This window comes from Meles meles, chromosome 5, assembly GCF_922984935.1.
Source record: "Meles meles chromosome 5, mMelMel3.1 paternal haplotype, whole genome shotgun sequence".
Taxonomy (NCBI): domain Eukaryota; kingdom Metazoa; phylum Chordata; class Mammalia; order Carnivora; family Mustelidae; genus Meles; species Meles meles.
The window spans coordinates 57,061,575-57,087,109 of NC_060070.1; the positions used below are offsets into that span (position 1 = coordinate 57,061,575).

The 25,535-nt window shown below is 33.6% G+C and overlaps 1 protein-coding gene and 1 long non-coding RNA gene across 9 annotated transcripts in view; both read right to left on the bottom strand.

Annotated features, from left to right (window-relative positions):
* Positions 1–25,535, bottom strand: part of STXBP5 (syntaxin binding protein 5) — a 175,276-nt gene that overhangs the window by 23,672 nt on the left and 126,069 nt on the right. For all 8 annotated transcript variants that reach the window (XM_046006921.1, XM_046006923.1, XM_046006919.1 and 5 more), the window contains 4 exons: positions 11,781–11,831; positions 5,466–5,705; positions 3,619–3,988; positions 2,449–2,614 (listed from right to left, as the gene is read on the bottom strand). In XM_046006921.1, coding sequence (XP_045862877.1) covers positions 2,449–2,614; positions 3,619–3,988; positions 5,466–5,705; positions 11,781–11,831 — 827 coding nt within the window. The remainder of the gene's footprint in view (positions 1–2,448; positions 2,615–3,618; positions 3,989–5,465; positions 5,706–11,780; positions 11,832–25,535) is intronic.
* LOC123942762 lies at positions 20,593–25,535 on the bottom strand. The gene is made up of 2 exons (XR_006818467.1): positions 20,800–25,535; positions 20,593–20,694 (listed from the first exon to the last, which is right to left on the bottom strand). It is a non-coding gene; the product is annotated as an uncharacterized LOC123942762 (long non-coding RNA).

Here is a 25,535-nt window from a genome sequence, read left to right on the forward strand (position 1 = left end):
GACCAGGCACAAATCCCTCTAATTTTCTATTCCTATCAGATGGCTTTTTCCCAGGCCAAAGAGTATCTACATGCATGTGCTCAACAGTACTCTACTGAAAACTTTTGGCAGACCCTCTGCAGATATTCTCCCTCTTGATACCTCTTTTCTCTCTGGTACTCTCTTCTAAGAACTCTAACTTACTTGGTCTTCCCAGACTCTTGGCTCTGTCTCCTAAACACAGGAAATTGGTCAGATTCTGCCTCAGTACCTTCCCTCTAAGCATGCTCTGGAAACTCTCTATCAAGGCACTAAAGCTAGAGCACTTCCTTTGTTTCCTGTCTCTCAGAGATTACTTTCCTTCACTGCAAATGTTCAGGATCTTGAAAACTGTCATTTCATTTTCATGTCTGCTTTTTTGGGGTTGCTTCAGGCAAGAGGGTTAATCTGGTCCCTATTATTCCAGCGGGGTGGAAACTCCATTAATGTTTGTAGGCATCTTCTTTATTTTTTGGTTAAAGTTAAATAAATGCACAATTAGGGCACTCTGGAAACCAAGGAATAGTATTTAAAAAGTCAATGGTACTTACAACATATTTTTATCAAAGCATTACTTTTAGGCATTGAAAATACAGAGGTAATAAAATGTCAATAATGTTCAAAGAAAACATTATCACAGACTGCTTAGAGTTCACTTTTCATTTATCTTTATATCATGAGGGTACATAGCAGATAGTTATTAAAAGAAACTGAGTTACTAAAGGACCATTTCATTTAAAAATAAATAGGTAAAATTTACTGCTGCTATTGATTTTTACTAAAATAAAACACTGACCAAAGAATAGACTTGATCTCAAAAAAAAGTGATGAAGTTTAAATTTTGAGTAATTGAATTAAGACCACATTTTGATGAAAATGAATTAAGAATAAATTAAATTGCCCATGTTATTTCTTAATACAGTAACATTTTACTAGTGAAAGGAAACACTAAAGAACCTTCCCCATAAACCTAGGAATCTTTGAAAAAACATCTCCACCCAAATGTAACATATCAGATCTACAATTCTGTTTCACTCTCAAGATTTATAATAATATCATTAGGAGTACATTTCCAGGACAGTCTAGCTTACTGAAATAACACTAACATCTGACAGTAAGCACATACCCTGTACCAAGCACTATGCTAAGCACTTCACATGCCTTGTCTTCTTTAATTCATACCATATCCTATAGCATGGATATTATTTTTAATCCTATTTTTAAAGATGATGAAGCTCAGAGACAGTAAGTAACTTGTCTAAGGTCACACCATTGTGTAATTATTAGCAAGGATGGAACTTAAATTCAGTCTTGACTCTAAAGCTCATATTCCAAAAATGAGCCACAAATTCATTACAGACAAGTAAAATAGGGCTAATTGTAAAAAGTCTCATTAGCATGTTCCCTTAAAATAAAGTTCCCTTAGATAATGGTTTCCTCTAAGTATCAATTAATATATATAATGTTCAATATTTTAATATTTTAGCTCAATATAAAAGCACTTTTATTTTAAAAGGTGAAACGAAACTGATAGTTTTTAATATACAGTTGTTCCTTGAACAGTGTGGTGGTTAGGGGCCCAATCGCCCTGCACAGTCAAAAATTCTTGTGTAACTTTTGAAGCCTCCAGAAGTTTACTAACAGTATACTGCTGACCAGAAGCCTTACTGATAACATAAAGAGTGGATTAGCACATATTTTATATGTTATACTTATTATATACTTTATTCTTACATTAAGGTAAGCTGGAGGAAAGAAAATGTTAAGAAAACCATGAGGAAGAAAAAATATTTGTTGTTTTTGTTGGAAAAAAATCTGTGTATAGTCCACTTGTGCAGTTCAAACACATCTTGCTCAAGGGTCAACTGTATATGCAAGCACATAAGGCACTTGAATATTAAAAAAAGAAACAGTTTTATATTTAAAGAATGTAGTCTCTTGCAAACAGATCAACAAAAATATCCAGAGTAAAACTACGAAATCTTATTTTTTCTTACATATATATACACCCTCATGAATACAGAGTGTATGAGAGGGGATGAAACAATATGCAGATATAATTATTTCCACTTTAACACACTTCCTTAAAAAGGTTTCTTTGTGTGTATAATTAATATTTATTATATGTGGAGAGCAGGTATAAAATGTATGTAATATTTCATATTTCTATACCATCACTGGGTTGAAAAATATCGATCAGTGAGATAAGTCCCTCTTATAACAAGAGTCTGATGAAAAAAAAAAAAAAAAAGAGTCTGATGAAGTTACTTTTATCATAAGTCTCAAAGCATACGCTCTGAAGTCAGGCTTTGGATTTTCCCATATAGGCTCATTTGTATAGTACTGAGAGTATAAGAGATAAACAAAAGTAAGGGATCTTAGAGAATATTTCACCTCTGAAGAAATTATAGTAATATTTTTGCTATTTACCTGAAGATTTTCACAGGTCTCTTGACTGTAAGTGAGTCTCTGGATTTCTGTAGGTGAAACAAGATATAATGCTTGTCCATTGTTGGTGAAGCAGAATGTTCTGGCTATCCGCATGTTGGTGAGGGGCAAGTAATATACATCCAGTAGAGGCCTTAAACTTGGCAAACTTGAGAAAAATATTAAAAAGTCGTTAATAAGAAACAAGGTAGGTTTGGGAAAACAGTATGGAAGGTCCTCAAAAAGTTAAAAATAAAACAACTTTATGATCCAATAATCACACTATTGGGTATTCACCCAAAGAATAGAAGAACCCTAATTCAAAGGATACATGCACTCCTATGTTTATAGCTGCATTATTTATAATAGCCAAGATATAGAAGCAGCCCAAGTATCAACTGACTGATAAATGGACAAAGAAGATCTACATCTTCTTCCATGTATAGTGTGTATATATACACATGTATATATATGCATGTGTATATACAGCCAATGGAATATTATTCAGTCATTAAAAAGAATGCAGTCTTGCCATTTGCAATGACATGGATGGAGCTAGAATGTATAACACTTAGTAAAATAAGTCAGAGAAAGAAAAACACCATATGACTTCACTCATAAGTGGAATTAAAGAAACAAAACAAACAAGCAAAGGGAAAAAAATGAGAGAGAGAGAGAGACAAATCAAGAAACAAACTCTTAAGTATAGAGAACAAACTGATGATTACCAGAGGGGAGGGTGATGGAGGAATGGGTGAAATAGGTGATGGGAATTAAATAGCACACCAGTAATGATGAGCACTGGGTGATGTATAGAAGTGTTGAATTACTCCCATGCACACCTGAAACTAATACAACACTGTATGCTAACTAACTGGAAATAAAACAAAACAAAACAAAAAAAACAAGGTAGGTTTTAGTCTTGAACAAAGTATTACAGAAGGCAAAAATGGCAGAACCTTATAAATCTTGTGATTTAGTATACTTGAGAGGTAGATAAAACTGATTTGTATTCTTCATAAACTTGTTCACTATTAACTGAATGAAAATAAATTCTCAGTGTATAAGACTGTAAACAAAAGCATTTCATTTTAGTGGAATGTAATTCCGTAGTGTTATGTTTTAAGGGTGTAAATGTCATCTTTATGTTTTTTAAAAATGTGTAACTCTTACCTAAAAGTCATAATATGTCCATTGGCGCAGAAGCAGGCAAGGCAAATACTGTTACTCAATGCTACGATATCTCCACGAAGCACAAATGAGGTCTCTGTAATGTTTTGCTTGTAAGCACAGTTCTGAGTTGGCAGTGAGATGACTTTTGCTTGCTTTTCAGAACATATCACGGCATACTGGTTTTCACTAATTTCCTGAGAAGAGGAGGGGGATACGGAGACTGGTCGTCTTTTCTTTAATTTCTCCTTTTCATCTTTTTCTTCAGGAACATTGTGTTCTCTCCAGGATTCATACGCAGGTGGCACTAAGCAGCCTGTGGTATCCAGGAATGCCATTCTCAGGATCGCCCCTTTTAACCTCAATATAGTACCTAAAATATGTAAGTTTAGTAGATAACAAGTATTTTAACCCCCACAGCAAATATGTATATTCCAACTCTGACACATAAAAGACATTCAACAACACATAGAATGCATATTAAATTGAAATTGTACACCGGCTTACTAAAGGGATTCAACCTTTCTTTGAGCATGTATCTGAGCATGTATCTGGAAAAAGAAATCACAACTGCGTGTCCCAAACCAATAAATATTGGGATGCCTGGAACTATGTCTTCTCTCATATCTGCCAAGTGTACTACCAACAAGTGTGAGAGCAAGTGGATGATATCTAGAGCTGCATGGTCCAATACGGCAGCCAGTAGTCACATATGGCTACAGAGCCCTTGAAAATATGGCCTTGTCCAACTTGTGGCATGCTGTGAGAGTAAAATACATGCCAGATCTAAAGACTCATTATAAAAAAAAAAAAAGTAAAATATCTTAATAATTTAAAAACACTCGTTATATGCTGAAACGATAGGATTTTGGATATGCTAGGCTAAATAAAGTGTCATTAAAATTAATTTCACTTTTTTTTAACTTTTTAAATATGGCTATCAGAACACTCTTTATGTGGCTTATCTTTCCTGGCTTTTTTTTTTTTTCTCTATACACATTCTTACTATAAGGAAGGGGATTAGTAAGAATATTATCATTATGTAACCTTTTCTAAGAACTAGTCATACAGAACATTCTCAAATATTTATTGAGCTGGATGAATAAATCAAACTGTGTCTTTGATGTAAAGATAGTTCACAAATTACCATTAAAATCATAATTACATTTTAATTTTAAATTCCAAGTAATGTTAAAGTCCACTGTATAAACAAAGGGATACACTAATGAGCACAATCATGTTTTTTTCTATCTAAATCAGCATAAATTAGTAATGAAAACCAGATTTCTCAGTTATTTCCAGATCAGACTCCACATACATTTGATGAAATTGAATCTCATTTTCAATATACAAAGTCATAATTTTTTTCTTAAGATCTGCTATTAAGTCATCTTTTCCTAATACTTCAAAGGAGAAAAACAACATAATTTAAGACTTCACATTTAGATATGAAAAACAGCCAACTATATGCTGTTTAAAAAAATACTTTTGGCTTTTTCTCCTAAACATGGTACTACCCTTTTGCTTATAGAACATAGCATTTTTAAGGTATCTTTGAATGCATTAGAAGAGCAGTTTCTTTTTTTTTTTTTTTTTTTCATTTTCTAATGAAAATCATTTTAGACATGATGGTAGAGTTAAATGCAAAACCTGGATGGCTGTAAAAATAAATGACACACTGGAATCTTATTCATGTATTCTTTCATTAAAAACATAAGACTACATCTAAATGTAAACATTTAGTTTACATTTTAGACTTCATAGATCATTTCAAAAATGGAAAGCAAAGGCTTCTACTAAATACAGCAAGTCAGACCTTCAGTGCAAGCACAGCATGAAAATATACATACCACTTGGAGAGACAATGACTGGCTGAAGAAGTCTTTGTTCTCCTCCTGGGGGAAGGTTCAGTGCAATAACTAGCACTGTTCCCAATGTAGTACCAACCCATAAACAAGGCGAGGGAGATGAATCTGCCTTTCGAGTAAAAGTTTCACAGAAATGAAGAGCAGAAATTGCTTCTCGAGATTCTTTATCAATGCTGGTTACGCTGGAACTCCGTGATCGGCTGAAGGAATTATCTTTTATATCTGAAATGAATTAAAATGGGTGAGATTGCCTGTTATAAAATATCACAAAAATCTGACCAAATGTTTAATTTGCGAAAAGACAAAACCTATAGCATATTTTAGTTTTTAATTAAAAACAATTTACTTTTATGGTAATAATTTCTCCTTTGTTTAGATATAAAATACAGATAAATTCATACTTCTCAGAAGAGAGCTGGGTGCAATTCCGGTGAATTTTTGGCTGTGTGATCTACATGGTTTTTGGTGTGGTTATTTGTTCGTATCCTGGTTGCTTTTCTAATCTTAGACCTCACCACTTTCTTTTCTAATGATGCTGTTTCTTCCTTTGGTAATGCCAATTCCACAGCTGGGTAGAAATAGAAAACTGTGGGCATTTTCTTTTCTTTTTTTTTTATTATGTTCATTTAGCCAGGCATATAGTACATCATAAGTTTTTGTTGCATTTTCAGTGATTTATGTTTAAAAATTCCACTTAGAAGTACTCTGATACTACCTTCAAATTTGTTGAATGAAGATTTTTTTTTTCAACTCTGTCCATATGAAAGTCTTTAATCCATAAAAATTTAGCCTTCGTTTTCTTTGAAAGCCATTCTAACCGTAATCAACATTCATTCAAGGCATTTTACATCAAAACATATGACTGGTGCCTGGCTCATACTTAATTTCATACCAGTGTATTCCTTTCACCTCTTTCTGTAATGACAGTGATACTTCAAAATTATAGTAATAATCCCTCTCTTATCTTCAGTTGCCTTCTTCACTGGGGCCAAATGCAAGTTTGCCTTGAGCCTTGGCCTCTTTTCACTTGCAACTGCATTTCCAAATTTATGGGCATTTTCTCCTATTATGTCTCACTATGTAAAATCAAAATACATTATTTCCCCAAAGTTCTAAATTCTTCTAGTGGCACTCTCTATATTCATAACAATCCAGTTCTAGGGAACAACACTTAAAATGAGTTTCAGTTTTGGCTCTTTCCTTTCACTTTATCTATACATCTGATGGGATGCCAAGTCCTATGTTATTTTACTCCAGTGTAGTTTCCTTCTTTTCATGATCAATCAACTTCCATTACCCTTCATTCAGGCCTTGATTGCCATTCGTCGAGATTGCTGATAATTCACAAGTGGTCTTCCCACCTTCATTCTGTCACTGTTCTAACACAATAGAACTTTATAAGTTACAGTCATAATTCTATTACTTCTACTTAAAAAAGTCTTCAGTGGTTCCTCTTTATTTGATCATGTTTAATATCTTACTCAGATTTTTAAGACTCTCCACAAACTATTTCAGCTCTCCTTTCTGGCCTTATCTTCAATGCTACCCTGCTTTTCAGGACCTTCTGGGAACAAACTGAGTCATTCATTGTTCTCCAGACATACCTTGCACTCACCTACTTTAGACTTCTGCTTGTGATTTTCTTTCTGATTGGTTCCTGTGCCTCACCTTTTTCTCTACCAAGATTGTGCTTATTGGCCATCTCAGGTACCATCACTGTCATGAAGTTTTATCTTGATTGTTAAAAGCATATGTGGTTTTTCTCTTTTTTGAATCTCAATAGTTTTTTCTCTCCCATGGCACTAATAGTACATTTGTTCTATAGTTCTTCCAGACTTGTCATAGGCCTCACTCTAAAGTGACTCTAAGTTTCTTGAATACAAGAGCTGTGTCAGTTTGAGCATAGTGCCTAGCTTATAAAAGTATCCAATAATTACTTGCTGAAGACAGATCTATAGTTGAAAGTATCTAAACCGATGTCTTGCTGCCACACCTTGAGACATACTAAAATTTCCAGGAGTTTTTACTGTTCTTATCTAATAAATAGGTCCTCAAATCACATGCTTTCAATGTTGTCATGAAAGAAATGGCTTCATGTCATAAAAAATAAAAAAAAAGTCTTCTAAACTGCACTTTATTAAATAAAAAAGGTATAATTGAATCTTAACTATACCTCCTAAAAGCTTTTGTAGTCAAATTTAAATTCAGGGGCGCCTAGATAGCTCAGTCAGGTAAGCATCAGAATTCATTTTGGCTCAGGTCATGATCTCAAGTTCCTGGGATAGAGCCCTATGTCTGGCTCCATGTTTAGGGGGGAGCCTGCTTGTCTCCCTCTCCCCCAGCCCCTCCTGATGGAACATGCATGCTCTCTCTCTTCCTTAAATAAATAAATCTTTAAAAAATTTGAATTCATAGATTGACAAATATTTCCTCAAGTGATAACTATATACAACAAAATTCTGATTACAGCTAGCCTCTGAAAATAATAAAGCTACTAGTTATGGCAATAACATGGGTAATTTCTAACTATAGTGCCTAAAGATGTCTCTCTTTAGCCTGTAATTCCTCTTAAAGATTTTGACATGGCAAAAAAGAACTATTTCCTATAAATGAAACAACTTTCCATAAGCAATGGCTCATTACTGGAAGAGTGTATAATATTAAATATATTAACTGATTCCAAATGTTAACTCTGAAGTATTCAGTTATTTTAGCAAAATAATAGAAATTTTCTTACTTTTTTAAGATTTTAAGTAATCTCTACATTTAGCATAGGGTCTAAACTTACAATCCCAAGACCAAGAGTCTCGTGCTCTACTGACTGAGCCAGAAAGACAGCCCAAATAATAGAAATTTTAAATATACTTTCCAATGATAAAAATATTCATTACTTTAATAATTCATACACATACAAGGTGATTAGACATATATTTTCAGTTGTGACCCAGTGACAAAGATAGAAATCAATGAAAATTTGTTAAGAAAATTTGAGGGGCGCCTAGGTGGCAGAGTTGGGTAAACATCCCTCTCTTGGTTTTGGCTCAGGTGGTCTCAAGTGTCATGAGATTGAGCCCCACATCTGGGTCCGTGCTCAGCACAGAGTCTGCTGCTTAAGACTCTCTCTCCCTCTTCCTCAGCCCCTCCTCCTTGCTCTTGCTCTCAAATAAATAAATCTTAAAAATTTTTAAAAAAGAAAATTTGATAATATAAACTTGATAATAAGAAATTTGATAATATAAGTTTCGTTATAAATTAATCTGTGTAAAATTCTGACTCTTATCTATTAGAATTACAATAGGTGATTCACAACAATCTGTACTTCAAATTCAATATGTACTTTAATTCATAGGCCAAATAAACAGTATTTTAATTAATTAATGGACTAATTTAACTATATAAAATTCATAAACTACAACTGCATTTTATTATGACTTCTCTGTAAAAATTGGCTTACCAAAGAAACTCCTAAGTACAGATCAATATATGAAAATGAACTGAATCAAGAATCAATCCAAAACTTATCATATTCTATCAGCCTAGAACTATTGGAAAGTTAGAATTTTTAGTAATTCATGAATTGTACAGTTGTTAAGTCAGATGTTGTAGATCTTTGTGGCTTAAATTTTAGAAATTGGGCAACCTAAACAAATGGACTAGAAATTTCTATTTTAATTCTAGTAATAAGAGCAGAAATGAAAATGGCTACTACTAAGCAAGTCATACCATGTGATATACCCTCTCATAACACTTTAAATTTATCATTCTATTGAATCCACATAGTAAGTGAAAAGCATTATTATCACAATTTAATGAATAATAAAATAGATACTTAGGTTCAATAACTCATCCAGGATGACAAAGCTAATTAGTGGAAAAGGCAGGACTTGTGTCATGTCCAAGTCTAAAGCTTTCTAAGGCAACTCCAGATGGACATGGGATTAGTCAAACCACCAAAATATAAGAGGGTTCTGGTTATTATTGAGAGTTAAAGTTCAATCTTTAAATTCAAAAATATATTTGAACATGTGATGTTTCTGGAAGCTCTAAACTTGGGTAAAATTTATCATTGATGCTTCTATCCATTAATGCATGCCACAAATCATTGCTTTCATGTTACTCTCTGGATGCCTAGAGCATTCTACCTCTATATTACCCTTTCTTCCCACATAGAGCCTTATGCAACAACATTTTATTTCCCCAGTCAAAACATTATGCCAATAGTTGAATTTGGTCAGGGTAAACTTTAGGACAAAAAACTAACTCACATTAAGGTATAAAAGTCTAATTTTTTTCCCCTCTGTTGCCACATGAAATGCAGTATCAGAACCCTAACAATATTACCCATGGTTCCTGAGGCTCGGCCATGGAATCTGGGATGGTGAAGCTATAGTCAAAGTGTAGCGTTGCACGATTTCCTCTTAAGCCAAAGTGAATTCTAGTCACAGAAGCTTCCAGAGCTGCAGGATAGTTCAACAGCCTCAGCTGCTTTAGGAACACCTGTTGGTTTGAGCCTATCAGTAAAATTGTTTTTCCCTATTGACTCCCCAGCCAATGTAAAATAATTAGCAGCTAAGAATCTCTACCAAAAAAATAGTTCAGCAGTACAAGGACTTGAAGGGAAATTACTTAGGAAACACGGAGACTGTTCCAGTTGTATAATAAGTTGTAATTGGCTTAGGGCACTGAAATACATGGGCATGTAAGGTTAAACATGAACTGAATAAAGATGATCTATACAAGCATGGAATATACCCAGATTAAATTACTTATAAACATGATACTCTTTTTAAAAATAATTATGGCATTTTTATTAATTTAAAAGTACTTTCCCACGTGTTTCTCACATTTTTAAGATACTGGAAGGCACAAAACCATTTTAACTAGCAGTATTTAGTGTTATTAAAATCACAGGCCTCTGAGAGTGATGAAACTCTGCCCCTCAAATACACTTAGTGTCAAATTATATCTTTCATTTATATAGTAAAGGGAGCTATTCCCTTCTCAAAACACGTTATCTTATATTCTAGATTAATCCTTGTTCCCGTAAGACCAGTCCTACTCTAGGATTCTACGAAATTGTTTCTCCTATGTTCAGGAATGGAACCTTGCACTGCTGACAATGTAAGTTATTATGCCCACTCACTGATAATCGTATATCTTCTATCAGTATAACTGAGATAGGATTATGATTTGGAAATGCTAAAATAGTATGGTGAAATGGACAATACCTAAGTTTGCATTATGCAAAAAAAGGAAGTTAAGGAATCTAGAGAATAAACAGTGAGAAGATGAGCAAAAGGGAGGAAATCTAGTTATTTCAAAGAAAAAGATAGGTGAAACCATCTTTAGTCTACTTTTTATTTCATTAAAGACCATCACAATTTCTAAAATTTAAAAAAAAGTGAGTTTAAAAAGAAACACTGTGGGGCACCTGGGTGTCTCAGTGGGTTAAGCCTCTGCCTTCAGCTCAGGTCATGATCTCAGGGTCCTGGGATCAAGCCCCACATCGGGCTCTCTGCTCAGCGGGGAGCCTGCTTCCTCCTCTCTCTCTGCCTGCCTCTCTGCTTACTCCTGATCTCTCTCTGTCAAATAAATAAATCTTTAAAAAAAAAAAAAAAAAGAAAAAAAGAAAAAGAAACACTGCAAGTTTATTTTTATCTTTACTGAAATGTCTTGTCCCTATTCTGTGATATCAGGGAGCTGTTTTTGAGCTCAACATAAAGCAAAAGGAATGTGTGAATATGGTCACTCTCCTTTCCTAGTGGATTAGTTGCCTAGAAAGTGCTACAGAAAAATAATTACTTCCCAATTTATTATCATCAAAGAGTAAAAATGATTCTTGACATGAGAAATTCATTGTAATACAGGAAACTAATTTATTGTGAAAAAGTTAAAAGTTTTTAGGTATACATGGGGGGGTAGGGGGATAGGAGAAGAATAAATGAAGTTTATAAATTATAAAGTTCAAGTAAGTTTTCACATGGTTAAATGGGATATTACAACTTCTAAGAAATTAATCTGAAATTGCACAAATTTTAGTCTTATACTAAATCTTGCTTGGATATAAGGTATGAGAGCTGAGAAAATGTATTATTTTGGATTGCTTGAATTTATAATCTTTTATAATTTATAGATGGCATTATAGAGGCTACTAATCCTTAAATATCTTAGTCATTTTAAACTTGATTTCTGTTAAAAATCTCATCCAAGGTAATTTTAAATCTTCTGATTTCCTTGTCTTCCCTTTGAAGGGAGTTTAACTACTATGGATTTTATTTATTTATTTATTTTACTTACCTAAGTCAGGCTTTAGGTCAGTAGGCAAGCTTAACTTCCTTGACATCTTTGCTGAAAAACAAAACACATTTTTAAAGTTCTGAAGAATATTTGATTCATATTTATTAATACCAACTGCCCGTCCGGATAGAAGTAAATACTTTTGTTACTAAATCTAGATGTTAAGATAATTAAACTATGATGAATAATATTATAGGTGGAAAGTAAATCTTGTTTTCAACTTTTCATAAGTTTGTACTTACTTGATGTGATATCTTTGTATGCTTGAAGCTGTTACTTCAAGAAATCTTTTTAATTCTAACTGTTAATTATTTCTTAGGCTCACAGGAAAGGGTTAGGCTTTTCTAAGAGAAGCAGCCTTCACGAAAGCTGTTGCAGGTAAGGACAATAGAGGCAGAAGACGGAGTTTGGATAGTTGATATAATAAAATCTTTCCAGTTCTTCATCTTCATAGCTACTGGGTTCATTATTTTTAAGTTAATCTCTAGAATATAAAACAACTATCTAAGATTAAATTTAGGTATTTGATTACATCATACAACTATCTGGATTCACCTATTCTTGATACGAGTTAACACCTTTATTTACATTATCAGTGAAAAACAAATGAAACAAAGTCATGCTAATCTGAAATTATGGTATTTACAAAAATGTAAACTATATGTCAATTTCTATTTTGCACCAGAATTAAAAAAGCTCTGTATAAACTTACTGGAATTCACTTTCCATTCTCAAAGTCAGTTATTGCCTTAATCTAGGATTTAGAGTTAGGAGTTGTTTAACTATATCTATTATGTTAGTGGCAATGCATGCGTAACAGAATAGTGCTTCCTATGCACAATTTTGAACAAGCACTTATTGTTAATACATGAATGCATATATGGGTTAAATTCTGGGCTGTTAAGAGATATTTAAAGCACAGACCCTGCTAGTCCATAAGGGCGCCATGTAAACAAAGAGAAATCCAGTCATAGTATATAACTTCCACATCTAAAAAAATGACAAATCCAGTATTAGGAAATAGACATGAGGCAAACAGGGAAGGGGTGGGGGATTCAAGATTTCATTTCTAAGCTTCATCAATCTAATCATCTCCTTTAAAAATCAAGTGATTAAAATATACAATCAGTCCTAACCCATTTTTAACCAGACATAATCAGTATCAGTTAAAAGATAAAATATACTACCAAAAAAAAACCCCCAAAAAACCTAGCCAATGAAATCTGTGGTTAGTTGATTTAATGGTTGCCATCATATTTAATATAAAATTCCCTAAAATTAGAGAAGATATACCCCCAAAACCATCTTCCAAAATGCAACATTAACACTTTTAAAAGAATTCAAAGATGTTTTCACCAAATACCATGGGTACAATGTACACAGACTGATAAATAATACAATATATCTTATCTGAAGTAGAAAAATCAGTCTGGTAGAATCTAAAGACATGAGTCAGATAATGTGGATGCTTCTCTAGACTCCACTACTCAGCTTTGATCCAATTATTCTTTCAAACCAGTGCTTATCAAAAACTTGAAAGTACACACCAGTCACATCGCGATCCTGTTAAATCAGATTCTGATTCTATACTGGACAAGAGGCTGAGATCTTACACCTCCAACAAGCTCCCAGAAGATGCCAATTCTGCTGGTCTATGAATCACACTTTGGGCAGCTAGGTCCCTAGACTATAAGAAACTTCAGGATAGGAACCAAAACTAATTGAGCAAACCCAGTATACATATGCAGTTAGTCTATAAGAAACATTCCCTGACAAGTTTCAATATCTAGGTTTGTAAAATGTGGAAGGGTAAAGTATAGTGGGTAGGACTGGATTTGGCATCAGATCAAACCTTAAATGGAATCCACTTCACCTGACTACCAGATGTATGACCTTTGGCCAATCACTGTGCCTCTCTAAACCTGAAATTTCCTCATTTGTTAAATGAGGATAGATAACACCAATTTCATAGTTGTGAAGATTATACAGATGATGTAAGCCAAAGCACTGAGCATAATACCTGACACACAATGTGGATTTGATAAATGTTAGTTACTAATAATAAATGAAATATGATTTCTAAACAAACTGTATAATGCTATACAAATGATCTATTAATATACTTGTGAACAACCCAGCATTCTTTTATTCTAATGCTATAATATTCCAAGGAACTAAAACAGGAAAATGGAAAAAAAAAAAAAAAGAAAGAAAGAAAAAGAAAACCTTAGGACACTAGGTATAGAACAGTATTCACCACTGTAAGTTCAACCTTGTTTGTCTCAAAAACTAAATTCAATATACAGCTAAACATAATAAAGAAGAGAAATAACTTGAATAATTTAGAAGTTACATCAAGTTTATTCCTCATTAACAAGAACAAATTAAGTAAAAATTCTGTCAGAAATGTATCTGTTGACTCTTTCACTCAATAACCATATACATATTTCTGCCAAAAAATTTTACTAGCATGAAATTTCCTTTTGAATTCTTAAGTGTATGCTTTCAATCTCCTTCAGGGTTTTCTACTAGAAATTCTTTTATATAAATTTTCAAATATTTAAAAAAAATTTAAGTTAATCTTTCCCACAAAACGCTTTTTTTTTTTTTTTTTTGGTCTAGCACTACATAATTTCTTTACTATGTTAAAAAAAAACCTGAATATAACCAAATTTCAAATAATTCTTTAGTTGATCTAACTTTGACATTTTATTGTGGTTAAAATCACACACAGAAAAGACTAGGCAGATTTTCTGACACTACTATAAATGTCACAAAATGATTTAATTATGGAGTCTAACTTTTTTCCTGAACACTGTGCAACTGGAGACCCACAACCTGACCACAAACCTGATCACAGTGTTCAAAATATTCAAGCCACACTGCTATAACACTTGGATACAATTTTGAGCAATCTTCTTGAACACAGAACTTGAAATGACAAATGTTAAAAGATTAACCTTTGTTATTTTGTTAATCCCACTTACCAATAATCCCACTTACCAATTAACATTATAAAAAAGATACAGAATAATTTTAATGAATAGAGAAACATTTTTGTTATGCACAGTGGTGGTGACAAGGGCAGAGGGATACTTATTAACCTATTAAATATTTATTGGGCACATGCCAGCCATGAGCCAGAAGACAGACTTCCTGCCCTCAAGAGTTCATAGCCCACTGGAGGAATGAAATAATTCCACTGCAATGTACCAGCTACTAACAGAAGCATACACAAGGTGCCAGTTAGAGTACACTGAACTTAAAACTTTCTTACCCTGGAATACCCATCTAAGACCATGGGACATGAAGATAAAGCCAGCAAAGGATAACTCAGACTTTGTACATTTTCAGAAAACTACATGTTCCCCAGTTGTTTGCTGACAGTATTTTTCTCTTGATGTAAAATTTACATACAAATGAAATCTTAAATACATATTGAGTTTTGACAATGTACATACCTATGTAACTACTAAACATGATATAGAAACTCATCAACATCCAAGAAAGGTCATGCATATTCTTCCCAAGCAATTCCTGTCCTCATTCCTAGAAATAGCCTTGTTCTGGGTTTTGTTTTTTGTTTTTTACCATCTATCAGTTCTGCCTATTCTAGAACTTCATATGCATGAAATGACAAGGTATAAACTCCTGTGTAAGGCATCCTTCACTGGGACAGTATTCTTTATCTTCTTCCCAAAATATTTCAAAGCTTACATTTTCTAAAATTAGAATTTTTAGATGAAAAACAGAGTCTCCAACAATAGTTTCACAGGCATTAATAGATTAACATCTTCTGTCCCCTCATATATACAACTTATCCTTAAGCTTTTTTGAATTGTGTTCTTTATAGAAAATTTGGAAAACATAGAAATAGAAAATATGGCCACTACAAATGCCCATACTCAAGAGGCAAAATGTCTACATATTTCCTGCTACTTTTAATATCCATTTTTATTTAACATATAAATCTGTATCATGCTTTTTTCTACTACTAAAAGCATTTTCTTTTCTCAATTGTTAGTATATTTCAATGGCTTCATATTATTTTTATGAACACTTATTAAACAAGAAGGTTTTTTGCCAATAAATAAGGCAATAAAAATGTATAAAAATATTTTCATATATTTTGATTATTTCCTTAGGAGAGAGTTCCATAGGGAACAATCATTTCTAGTACAACTCTCCTCAAACCCCAAGGTCTTCTAAAGTATGTCTTTAAGTAGCTTTTTTGGGGCACCTGGGTGGCTCAGTGGGTTAAAGCCTCTGCCTTCGGCTCAGGTCATGATCCCAGGGTCCTGGGATCGAGCCCCGCATCGGGCACTCTGCTCTGCGGGGAGCCTGCTTCCTCCCCTCTCTCTGCTTGTCTTTCTGCCTAGTTGTGGTCTCTCTCTCTGTCAAATAAATAAAATATTTTTTTTAAAAAAGCTTTTTTTTTAAGTTTAAAAGAAAGGCATAAGAACATATTTCACAAACTTCTGTTTAGCTGAAAACATAAACAAAGACAAACATGGATGAAAGAAATCGGTAATATGTGTAAGTCCCAACTCACAACTATATTCCCTTAAAACTCAAGTTGTTCCATTTTCTTATAGCATTGTGTGTAGCTGAGAAATGTAAAGCCAGACTGATTACTGCCTACTTTTGAATGTAACTTGTCTATTTTTTATGGATACTTATGTCGAGAGGAAGAACAGAAGGAGAAGGTGGGGAAGGATTTATACCTTCAGCATTCTACACTATACTTGTATTTATCTGCTGTCAAGTTCCACAGCCCTTTCTTCTGTAGTCTCTATCCAGTGATAGAGAATTTTCATTTTATTCATTATAGAATAAATGAATTTTGTTTTATAATACTAGAATTTTCATTCTATTCATTATAAAGTTGCTATTTTCTCTACTGCTGCTATTCTCTAATTGTCTGTTCACTCATTATGACTATTTTTTCTTTTCAGTATTAAAACATATTACAGCAGCAGCTTTAAAAATCCTTAGCTAATTACAGCATCTAGGCCATCTTTAAGTCAGTTTCTGCTAATTTTTTAATTCTCTTATGGGTTACATTTTTCTACTTTTGATTTTTAATATTTCACATGCCTAGGAATTTTTGATTGGATACTGGACAGAGTGGATAATGTGTTGAAGGGAGTCTGTGTAGGTGTTAGTAGGTTTGAGCTTTGCTCTGTACCTTGCTGTTAAATTACTGGTGGATTCTTGGTTTGTTTTTATTCTTTGTTAGTATAGGTCTATTTCAGTTTGAATTTAGTTCTAGGATATGGCTTTTATGCTAAGTAGTGATCCCTACTCTTACAGAGTGGCCTTTCTGGGATATCAAGAATGACCAAGATGTTGAGCAAGGTCTAATGGCAACAATTTCCTGGCACTGAATGACTGCTGGTATCCTTGCCAGCTCTGAGACTAATAGCAGGTGATTGCTGCTAGGCCTCAGAGAGTCTTACCCAGTTCAGGTATAGCTTTAGAATGAAGCTAAACCTGAGCTAACCACCACCCTCACCCAACCCCAGACTCCTAGGAAGTTCCCTCTGTGTGCAGTTCCTTCCTCTCAAGTACACTATCTCACAAGTTCTAGTCACTTTAACAGCCCAGAACTCTACTCTCTGCTTTCTTAGCTTGATGCAACTGCAGCTCCTCCTGAGTTCTACCCACCCCGCACTGCAACAGGAAAGTGTTCCACAGCAGAAACTGGGGAGGACATGTGGCTCACTTCGTATTTTTCCTTTCTCTCAAGGATGGCAGCCTTAGATGTCTGCTGCTCGATACCTAGAAAGAAGACCCTATATATTTTGACTAGTTTTATAGCTGTTTTCTGTGGAAGGCTAAGTCCCAAACTTAAGGTCTAAAGTTGAAATTTAGGCCATGTATTTTTATCTTTTAACTTTGTGACTTCTAGGGAATATACTTATTTTCAGATCAGTTTAGTCAACCTCCTCGATGGTAGGTCCAAAAGAGGCAGATCCACCTCTGGAAAACCTCTAGTTAGTCTTCCTAGCATATACTCTGTACCCTAGTGTAATTCTGTGAATGAAGCAATCATAGACTTTATCCACCAATTTTTGGTGATTAAATTTTTACTTTTTAGGAGTCTCAGAAGCACTTGCCAACCCAGTTACCTTGTCAGCTGATTTCACGGCATGTATAAAGAACCTTCTGCTCATGCTTTGGAGTTACTCAACTCCCATTGAGGCTTTCAAACTGAAGAAATACAATTTGAATGAGTTCTTGGAAGATAAGTTGTTTTTCTCTTCTCTGACTGTGTATTCAACTCTTGGTCCTTGTACTCAATGTCTCCCTTGATTTGAAATCTTTTGTCACTCGAGATTATAAACTAGTTCTCTTTTCCTAGGCCTCTGTCCACAGCAGAAATGAGAGGAATGAGAATAAAGTTTCTTCAATCTGACAAAACTGTTATCAGAGATAATGTCTTGGCAGGTTGTAAACATGAGTCTCTCTTCTCTTCTCACAAACTGGAATGAAGGTGTCAAGATGACTGAAAGAGCTTCATTTGTTTGGTAGGAATAATGAAGTGATACCTGATCACAACAATCATGTCTACAATGGTAGTTTCAACAGCAAGGAGAGAAACAAATCTCGAGAGCCATGCTTGGATCTATGTACCACAGATGACAATTTTGTTAGGGCTGATACTTTTTTAGTTCTTTGCAACTCTACAAATCTTTGTAAAGATTTCTAAAGTATGTAGATTCATATTGTTTCCTTGAAATTAAGCAGCTGTTCTATAATTCACCTTTACTTTTTCTATCTACTGTATTCCACATCTTACTTTTCTAAGGGAGGTTTCTTAAAAGAAAACAGAAGAGTAACTTTTGCTTTTTGGAATGTGACTTTTATAAGAAATAGTATGCCAACAATAACAGGTAAAAGGACTTATTAAGGCAGTAGATGCCAAAAAAACAAATCTTTGTTTAAACAAAGAGGTTCAGTAATTAAAAGAAGGTGACAATATCAGTTTTTTCACCATCTTCAGAGATCCAATGCCACTCTTTTCAAGCAAAATGTTGAAATGTATATTAAATTTTAAAAATCAGAATAGTAACAAGACTAAAAATCAGCTTAAAGGATATGGCAAGGAATCCAAGGGCAAAGTGAGATGAAATAGTAAAAATTCTTGTCACTTATCACACACTATTTTATTAGCCATTAGAACTAATAATGTCAATGTTTACCCATGTCTATCTCTCATGTTAGAATATAAATTCCATGAGTTTGGAGATAAAATTTACCTTGTAAAATACTGCATCTATGTATGTGTGTAATACTTAATGTATGAGCATGGTGATGAATGAGTAAATGAATAAGCACAAACTGTCACTGGAATTTTACTTCTATAGAAAGAAACTGAATTTTCTCACAAGTGAAATAAAGGGAAAAAAAGGGCAAATTAAACACCCCTATTCATCAAATGATCACTTTTGAAATATGGAACACATATCTAATACCTGAAATGAAGGGTAATATTTAAAGTGTCTTTTAAAGATTCAGTTATAGCAAATTCTTCTAATTATTGAACTTCTATAGCATTAGTCTTCTATATTTTCCCATTTCTATTTCCTTTCCATAAATTCATAAAATTTAATGTCCAGGGTATCATAATAAACTCTGCAGCACTTTCTACAGAATAAAACCCTAAGTGTTATATGCTGAATTGTTCCTCCAAAATTTGTATGTTGAAGCATTAACTTTTAATTCCTCAGAATGTGAGGTATTTAGAGACAGGGCTTTGAAGAGGTGATTAAGCTGAAATAAGGCCATTAGGGATAGACCCTCATCTCATCTGACTGGAAGAGGAAATTTAAACACACAAACACCACAGTTCCACCTGCAGAGAAGGAAGATTATACGAGACTCAATGAAAAGATGGCTATCTGCAAGCCAAGAAAAAACCAAACAGTTTAACATCTTGATCTTGGACTTCTAGCCTTTAGAGCTATTCTAGAGGAAATAAATTTCTGTTGTTTCAGTCACTCTGTCTGTGGTATTTTGTTATGGCAGCTACTTGCAAATTAATATAGCAAGTAATGGTAGAACATAAATTTCCATTCTGTGTGTGTGTGCACGTGTAAAATTTATATTTAGATTTAGCCAGCTGGACTCAGGTGATCCTAACTTTGTTGGCAACATTCAAAGCATCATAGTCAAGAGCCAGTTGAACATATGCCTTCTTCTCTCCATTGGGCCTAATCAGGGTGTTGACCTTGGCCACATCGATGTCACAGAGCTTCTTCACAGCCTGTTTGATCTGGTCTTTGTTGGTTCTAGCATCCACAATGAACACAAGTGTGTTGTTGTCGTCTATTTTCTTCATGGCTGACTTAGTAGTCAGAAGGAAGTTGGTGGCATAGTGGTCAAGCTTGTTTCTCCTGGGGGTGCTCTTTTGAGGGTATTTGGGCTGCCTTTGGAGATGCAGTGTCTTGGGCCACTGGAATGCAGGTGATGTGCAGTTTTTTTGTTTTTTTTTTTTGACTGTGAACACTTTCCAACACCACTTTCTTGGCCTTCAAAGCCTTTGCTTTGGCAAAGTCAGCGGCTTCCTTCTTCACCTTCAGCACCATCTTCATGAATGGCATCACCACATTAATAGTTCTATTTAGACAATACTTGACAAATAAATTATTTCAGTACTTTAACTTTAATTTGGACTAATTTATGCTAGAAATCAAATAATAAGTTATTTCCAGAAAGATTATTTTACATTCTTTCAGTGTAAGAAAAAGACGGTTCTATGGAGAAAGAAATGCACACGACCGAAGTACTGTGATATAAAGAACAAACAGACTTTGCTAAGATTTTATTATGAAATTTGACAGAAAATACATTCGGGAATAATATTAAAATCCAATACACACTATGCCATACTCTTCAGATGTTAGTCATTCTGAAAAAAAGAAAAAAGAATGATTAGAAAACCTCAGACTTGTATAATGATTTTAAAGTACCTGAATATGAAATTTAGTTCTCCACAAATTAAGAGCAATTTTACCTGTAAAAACGGTATTTCTGCACACTTGACTCATCTTCTCCTTCAAGATGAGCTTCTATTCTTCAATAGCCAGATTGTGGATTAAATATAAAGATGAACTTCTATTAAAGTAACAGCCACACATTTGAGATTGAATATTGGAGAATATAAAGTAGAAATATCAATACTAATTTGAGTTTTATAATGGATTAGAATAATTTTATTACTTAAAATTCTACTTAATTAATTTGAGACATACCTTTTTATTCACATGGCAAACTCCAAATGGACCTCTGAGAATTTCTTTTTCAACTTGTAAATATAAAACAATTGGGAAGACAGCACAAGAAAAAGATACTTTACAGCATGAGAGTGGAGGCATGCTATAATATAGTAAAATATGAGTCAAGAGACCTGGACTCTGATCCTGACTAATTCATTACTGTGGGACATTACTTTGGATGTGTAACTTAACTTCTCTGAAACTCAGTCTCTTTTCTTGAAGAATAAGGGGGCCTGAGAAGATTTCAAATTGTAGGATTTAATGAGGTAATGATTAAGAATATAATGACTAAGAACCTATTTAAGTTGTGTTAGAACTCTTTAATTTAAAAAAGGAATCACCAGGACTTAGGTAAAAGAGAACTAATGAAAATAGTACTAATGATCATTACCTTCATTTAAACTGACTTCAAAAATTCCTTCAGTTTTTGCTAAAAAAGAAAATTAGTCATTATCCAAGTAACTGCTAGCCCAGAATCTGAGAGATTAAAAGGACCATGGAGGTATAATCTTTCCTAGGTTTATAAATACCATGTGAAGACTAGCAATAGTGACTGGAACTTGGGAGGTACTCATTAAACGGAGCCAAGATTTGTATTTGTTTTGCCCCAGTGCTCATGAAGTCACTGTATTTTTTAGTGTTTATATTTTAATCTCTAGCTATTATTTCCCCCTCACAGTATCATGTCATCATTTCTTCTATATGAAAATTAGTAATAATATGGGACATGGACTTATAGACCATAGAATCCAGCTAGAAATCTACTTGCACAATAAAATAGAATCAATGAAATAGAACTAACAATCTTTAGAAAAAGTAGATCCTGTAGTTTCCAAATCTACCAAACAATGCTAGCATCTGGACCATATTTTATTCATAAGGTATCATGAACAATTTAACACTTTAGCAAAGACATGCATTTTAGAACTATCTTTTTACAAACAATAAAAAGCTTTACAGAATTTTGTATTTCCCAAGTTTTATAAAATATAAATAGTAAGCAAATTAAAATTTGGCAACTACTCTTATTTTCTAAATGACTTACAGAAATGGTTAACACTACAGGAAAGAATGATTTTGGAAATGCTGGTCATTAAGATTTTATTAACAAGAATTAACCAAGTATGAACAGGCAAAACAAATCACTTTAGGGATGCTGCAATTGCATTATATTCTTCCATATTTTTGCTGTTAAAAACTCACAAGACAGAGTTATGCTGTTTTAGGCTGCTGTTCTTATGCATGAACAAGGAAGTCACTGTTGGCATCATTGACCCGAGTAAGCTGTCAGCTGGGAAACAAGGAAGCTAGGCTTTGGGTAAGCTTTTTGGTACAGAGGTTAGGGGCTCTACTGTTTGCTGTAGTTACTTTCCTGGAGTCTGGTCTTTAAGAAAGGTAGACTTTTAGGCACTGTATATTATGTTTGGGTGACAGTAACCAATATAACCACCATGATCTGGTGCTAGGGCAGAACTTAACAGGAACCATCTTTTTCTCTAGGTTACTATATAGATAGAACAGGGTCATAACCAGAATATCTAGTTACAAATCACACAATGGATTTGTTTTTGAATCCTTAAAGACTTTAGTAAATTGTCTTAAGAACTAATATAGTAGTACAGTGTTGAAAGGACAAACAGTGAAGTCAGACTACTTGGGTGGGAATCCTGGCTCTGTCATTCATTAGCTGTATAACCAACAGGCACATTACTTACACTCTGCCTCTCTGTTTCCTCATCCATAAAATAGGGAAGTAATAGTATGTAACTCACTGTAGTTACATTGAATGGATTAAATAAGAAATATTACTTAAAAAGGGTTGGCATGATGTCAGAAAAACTGTAATCGCTATATATATATATATATATATATCTCATCTCCGCTACCTCAGCTATACTGCCAGGCAGTAAAAAACAGACTGATTTTCCAAACTTGGGTTAGAATGTTAAGGAATGACATTTTTGCACCTCCCCCTCCAACAGCGGCAGCAATTACTTTCAAAGAAAAGGTAAAGCTGTAGAAACAAAGTTTTGGAGCCAAGACATTTCAGTCAGCTTTCTAATCAAGGTGGCTTTCTTACTAGTGTCAATCTTGAGGGTCTAGGCCTAATTCTTATGTCCTCCGTTATTAGGCCAGTGCATCACTACAATTATAGTTGAAGATATAAATGTCTGTAGACTGAGGAAGAGAGAGGTGATAATTTTATGAGGCTCAGGATACTTCAGAGCAAGTACAGGACTGGATGATAGGGAACACTGAGCTGAGAATGCTCAAGGAATACCAGCACTTAAAACAACAACAACACACTATTTATTTTAGAGACAGAGCACATGGGCAGGGGGCAGAAGGAGAGGAAGAGAGAATCTCAAGCCAACTCCACGCTGAGTTGGAGCCCCGATGTGGGGCTCAATCTCATGATCCTGAGATCATGACCTAAGCTGAAGCCAAGAGTTGGGCATTTAACTAGCTGAGCCACCCAGGCACCCCTCAAAGAAACCTAGCACTTCTGATACCATAAACTTTACACAGAAAACACATCTTGACAGAGAGGTCTTCAGGAGAGTCTACGCATTTTTTTCCTGATATTTCACTGACATTTTATGTGTTTTTCAATAGCATATTTTATAACTCTTATTATAAAACCAGACACTAGTGTAGAGAGAAACTCATTTTTTTAACTGTAAAAACTTTATAGTCTAAAATGGAGCTGTCTCCATTTGAATGAAGAAAAAAATTGAGAAGTGAGTTTTCCTTGTATCTATGTTGGGATTAAAAACCACACTGAAAGACTACCACCAAAACCAAACAAAATTATATATAAAATAGGAGATAGAGTAGTAGTTTCTGAAGATGTAAAATAATCACATATAACTATGTAACTAAACTAAGTTTGAAAAATTTAATAAAGTAAACGTGTTTCCCCAAAACTATAAATAACAAAAAGAAAAACTTGCCAATAACATAAAAAGTAAGCAAGAACATTACCAAAGAACTTCTAATAAGGTTCCTCGTCTAAGAAATTTGTTAACTGAAGACTTTCAAATACTCAAGCTCAGATATTTCATGTTACATATTCTATTCAAAATACAGAACAAAAGAAAGGAGCTAGTCACCACATTTAACAAAGCAAATATAACCCCTGGATCAAAAATAGGACAGAGAAATTATTTTAAAAAATGTAATTATATACCGGGTTCCTTTCATGCAAGGTAAAATCCCGAGATAATTAAATTCAAAAAGTTCTTTGATTAAGTGTATGTAGGAATGTCCTTTCTAACTTTTTACATTATATGACAGTAAGTACTAGTTAAGACAGACTATTAAAAAAAATTTGGTTGAAAAAGTATTTATGCTGTAGTGCTAATATATAATTAAAGTGATTTAACTATTACCAACTGATTCACTATAAAACCACAAAGAGATAATCAACTCCCGATATTATGAAAAGCCCTTTGCCCAGGAATAAACCATCTTATTTTAAAAAATGACCAGAGGTGCTAACAGTCAGCCAACGTTAATATGAGTAAACAGGGTTCAATTTACAACATGCAGACAATATGGATGGTACTTCTGTTAAATTTTAGAAATTTAATTTTACTATATATTAAGCTTTCTCATGAGAAAAGGTAAATCTATTTCAGCTACCTAGAAATGCACATCATTTAATATAATTCAAGGACTATATGGTAGGCATTTTGGAGGAATAACATAATAATCGTATAATAAAAATTTTCGATTAAATCAAAGAATTAATTTATTCCTTTTAGTAAAACAGTGCTTCTCAAGCCTTTAAAAATCCTAAGAGAATATTCAAATTTTTATGACCAATCAAAAAATCTTAAGAGTTTGATTAACTCCTGAAAGTTTGATTATATTTTGTCTTCCTATTTTAACTGAAAACCTTGAACTGGATAATTAATTTCAAAGTACATTCATAAAAACATTCAAAATGATTAATATAAAATACTCTCCATCAATCATTTTTACTTGTGTGCATGGAGGGGGAGGGGTGAGTCTTAAGAAAATTCCCATTTAACTTAAGGGTAGTGCAGATTACAGAACAAAAGAGTCAATATTGTAGAGACCATTTCCTTGAAATTGGGGGTTTTGAAAATTTGAGAAAGATGGAATAAAGGTGGGACAATATACAAATAAAACTGCAAAGGAAATAGATCTCAAAATCTGGAAGTATAAAATTGTACTATTTATGGCATAAATTGAACCCTGCTTTATTTTAAATAAAGCAAAAACAAAAATAGAATAATTCACATTGTAAGTCAGAAGAACTACAATCCCAATTTAACTGATTTTTAATAATTACTGCCCCAATAAGTTTAGAAGAAACAGCCCAAGAGATTATTGTTTAGCATAGAAATAACAAATTAATATATACAAAATGCAATGCATTAGATCATTTTCTGGTGTTGAGTAACACTGCATATAGCAAGGATTAGAAACAAAAGAGAAATTTCTA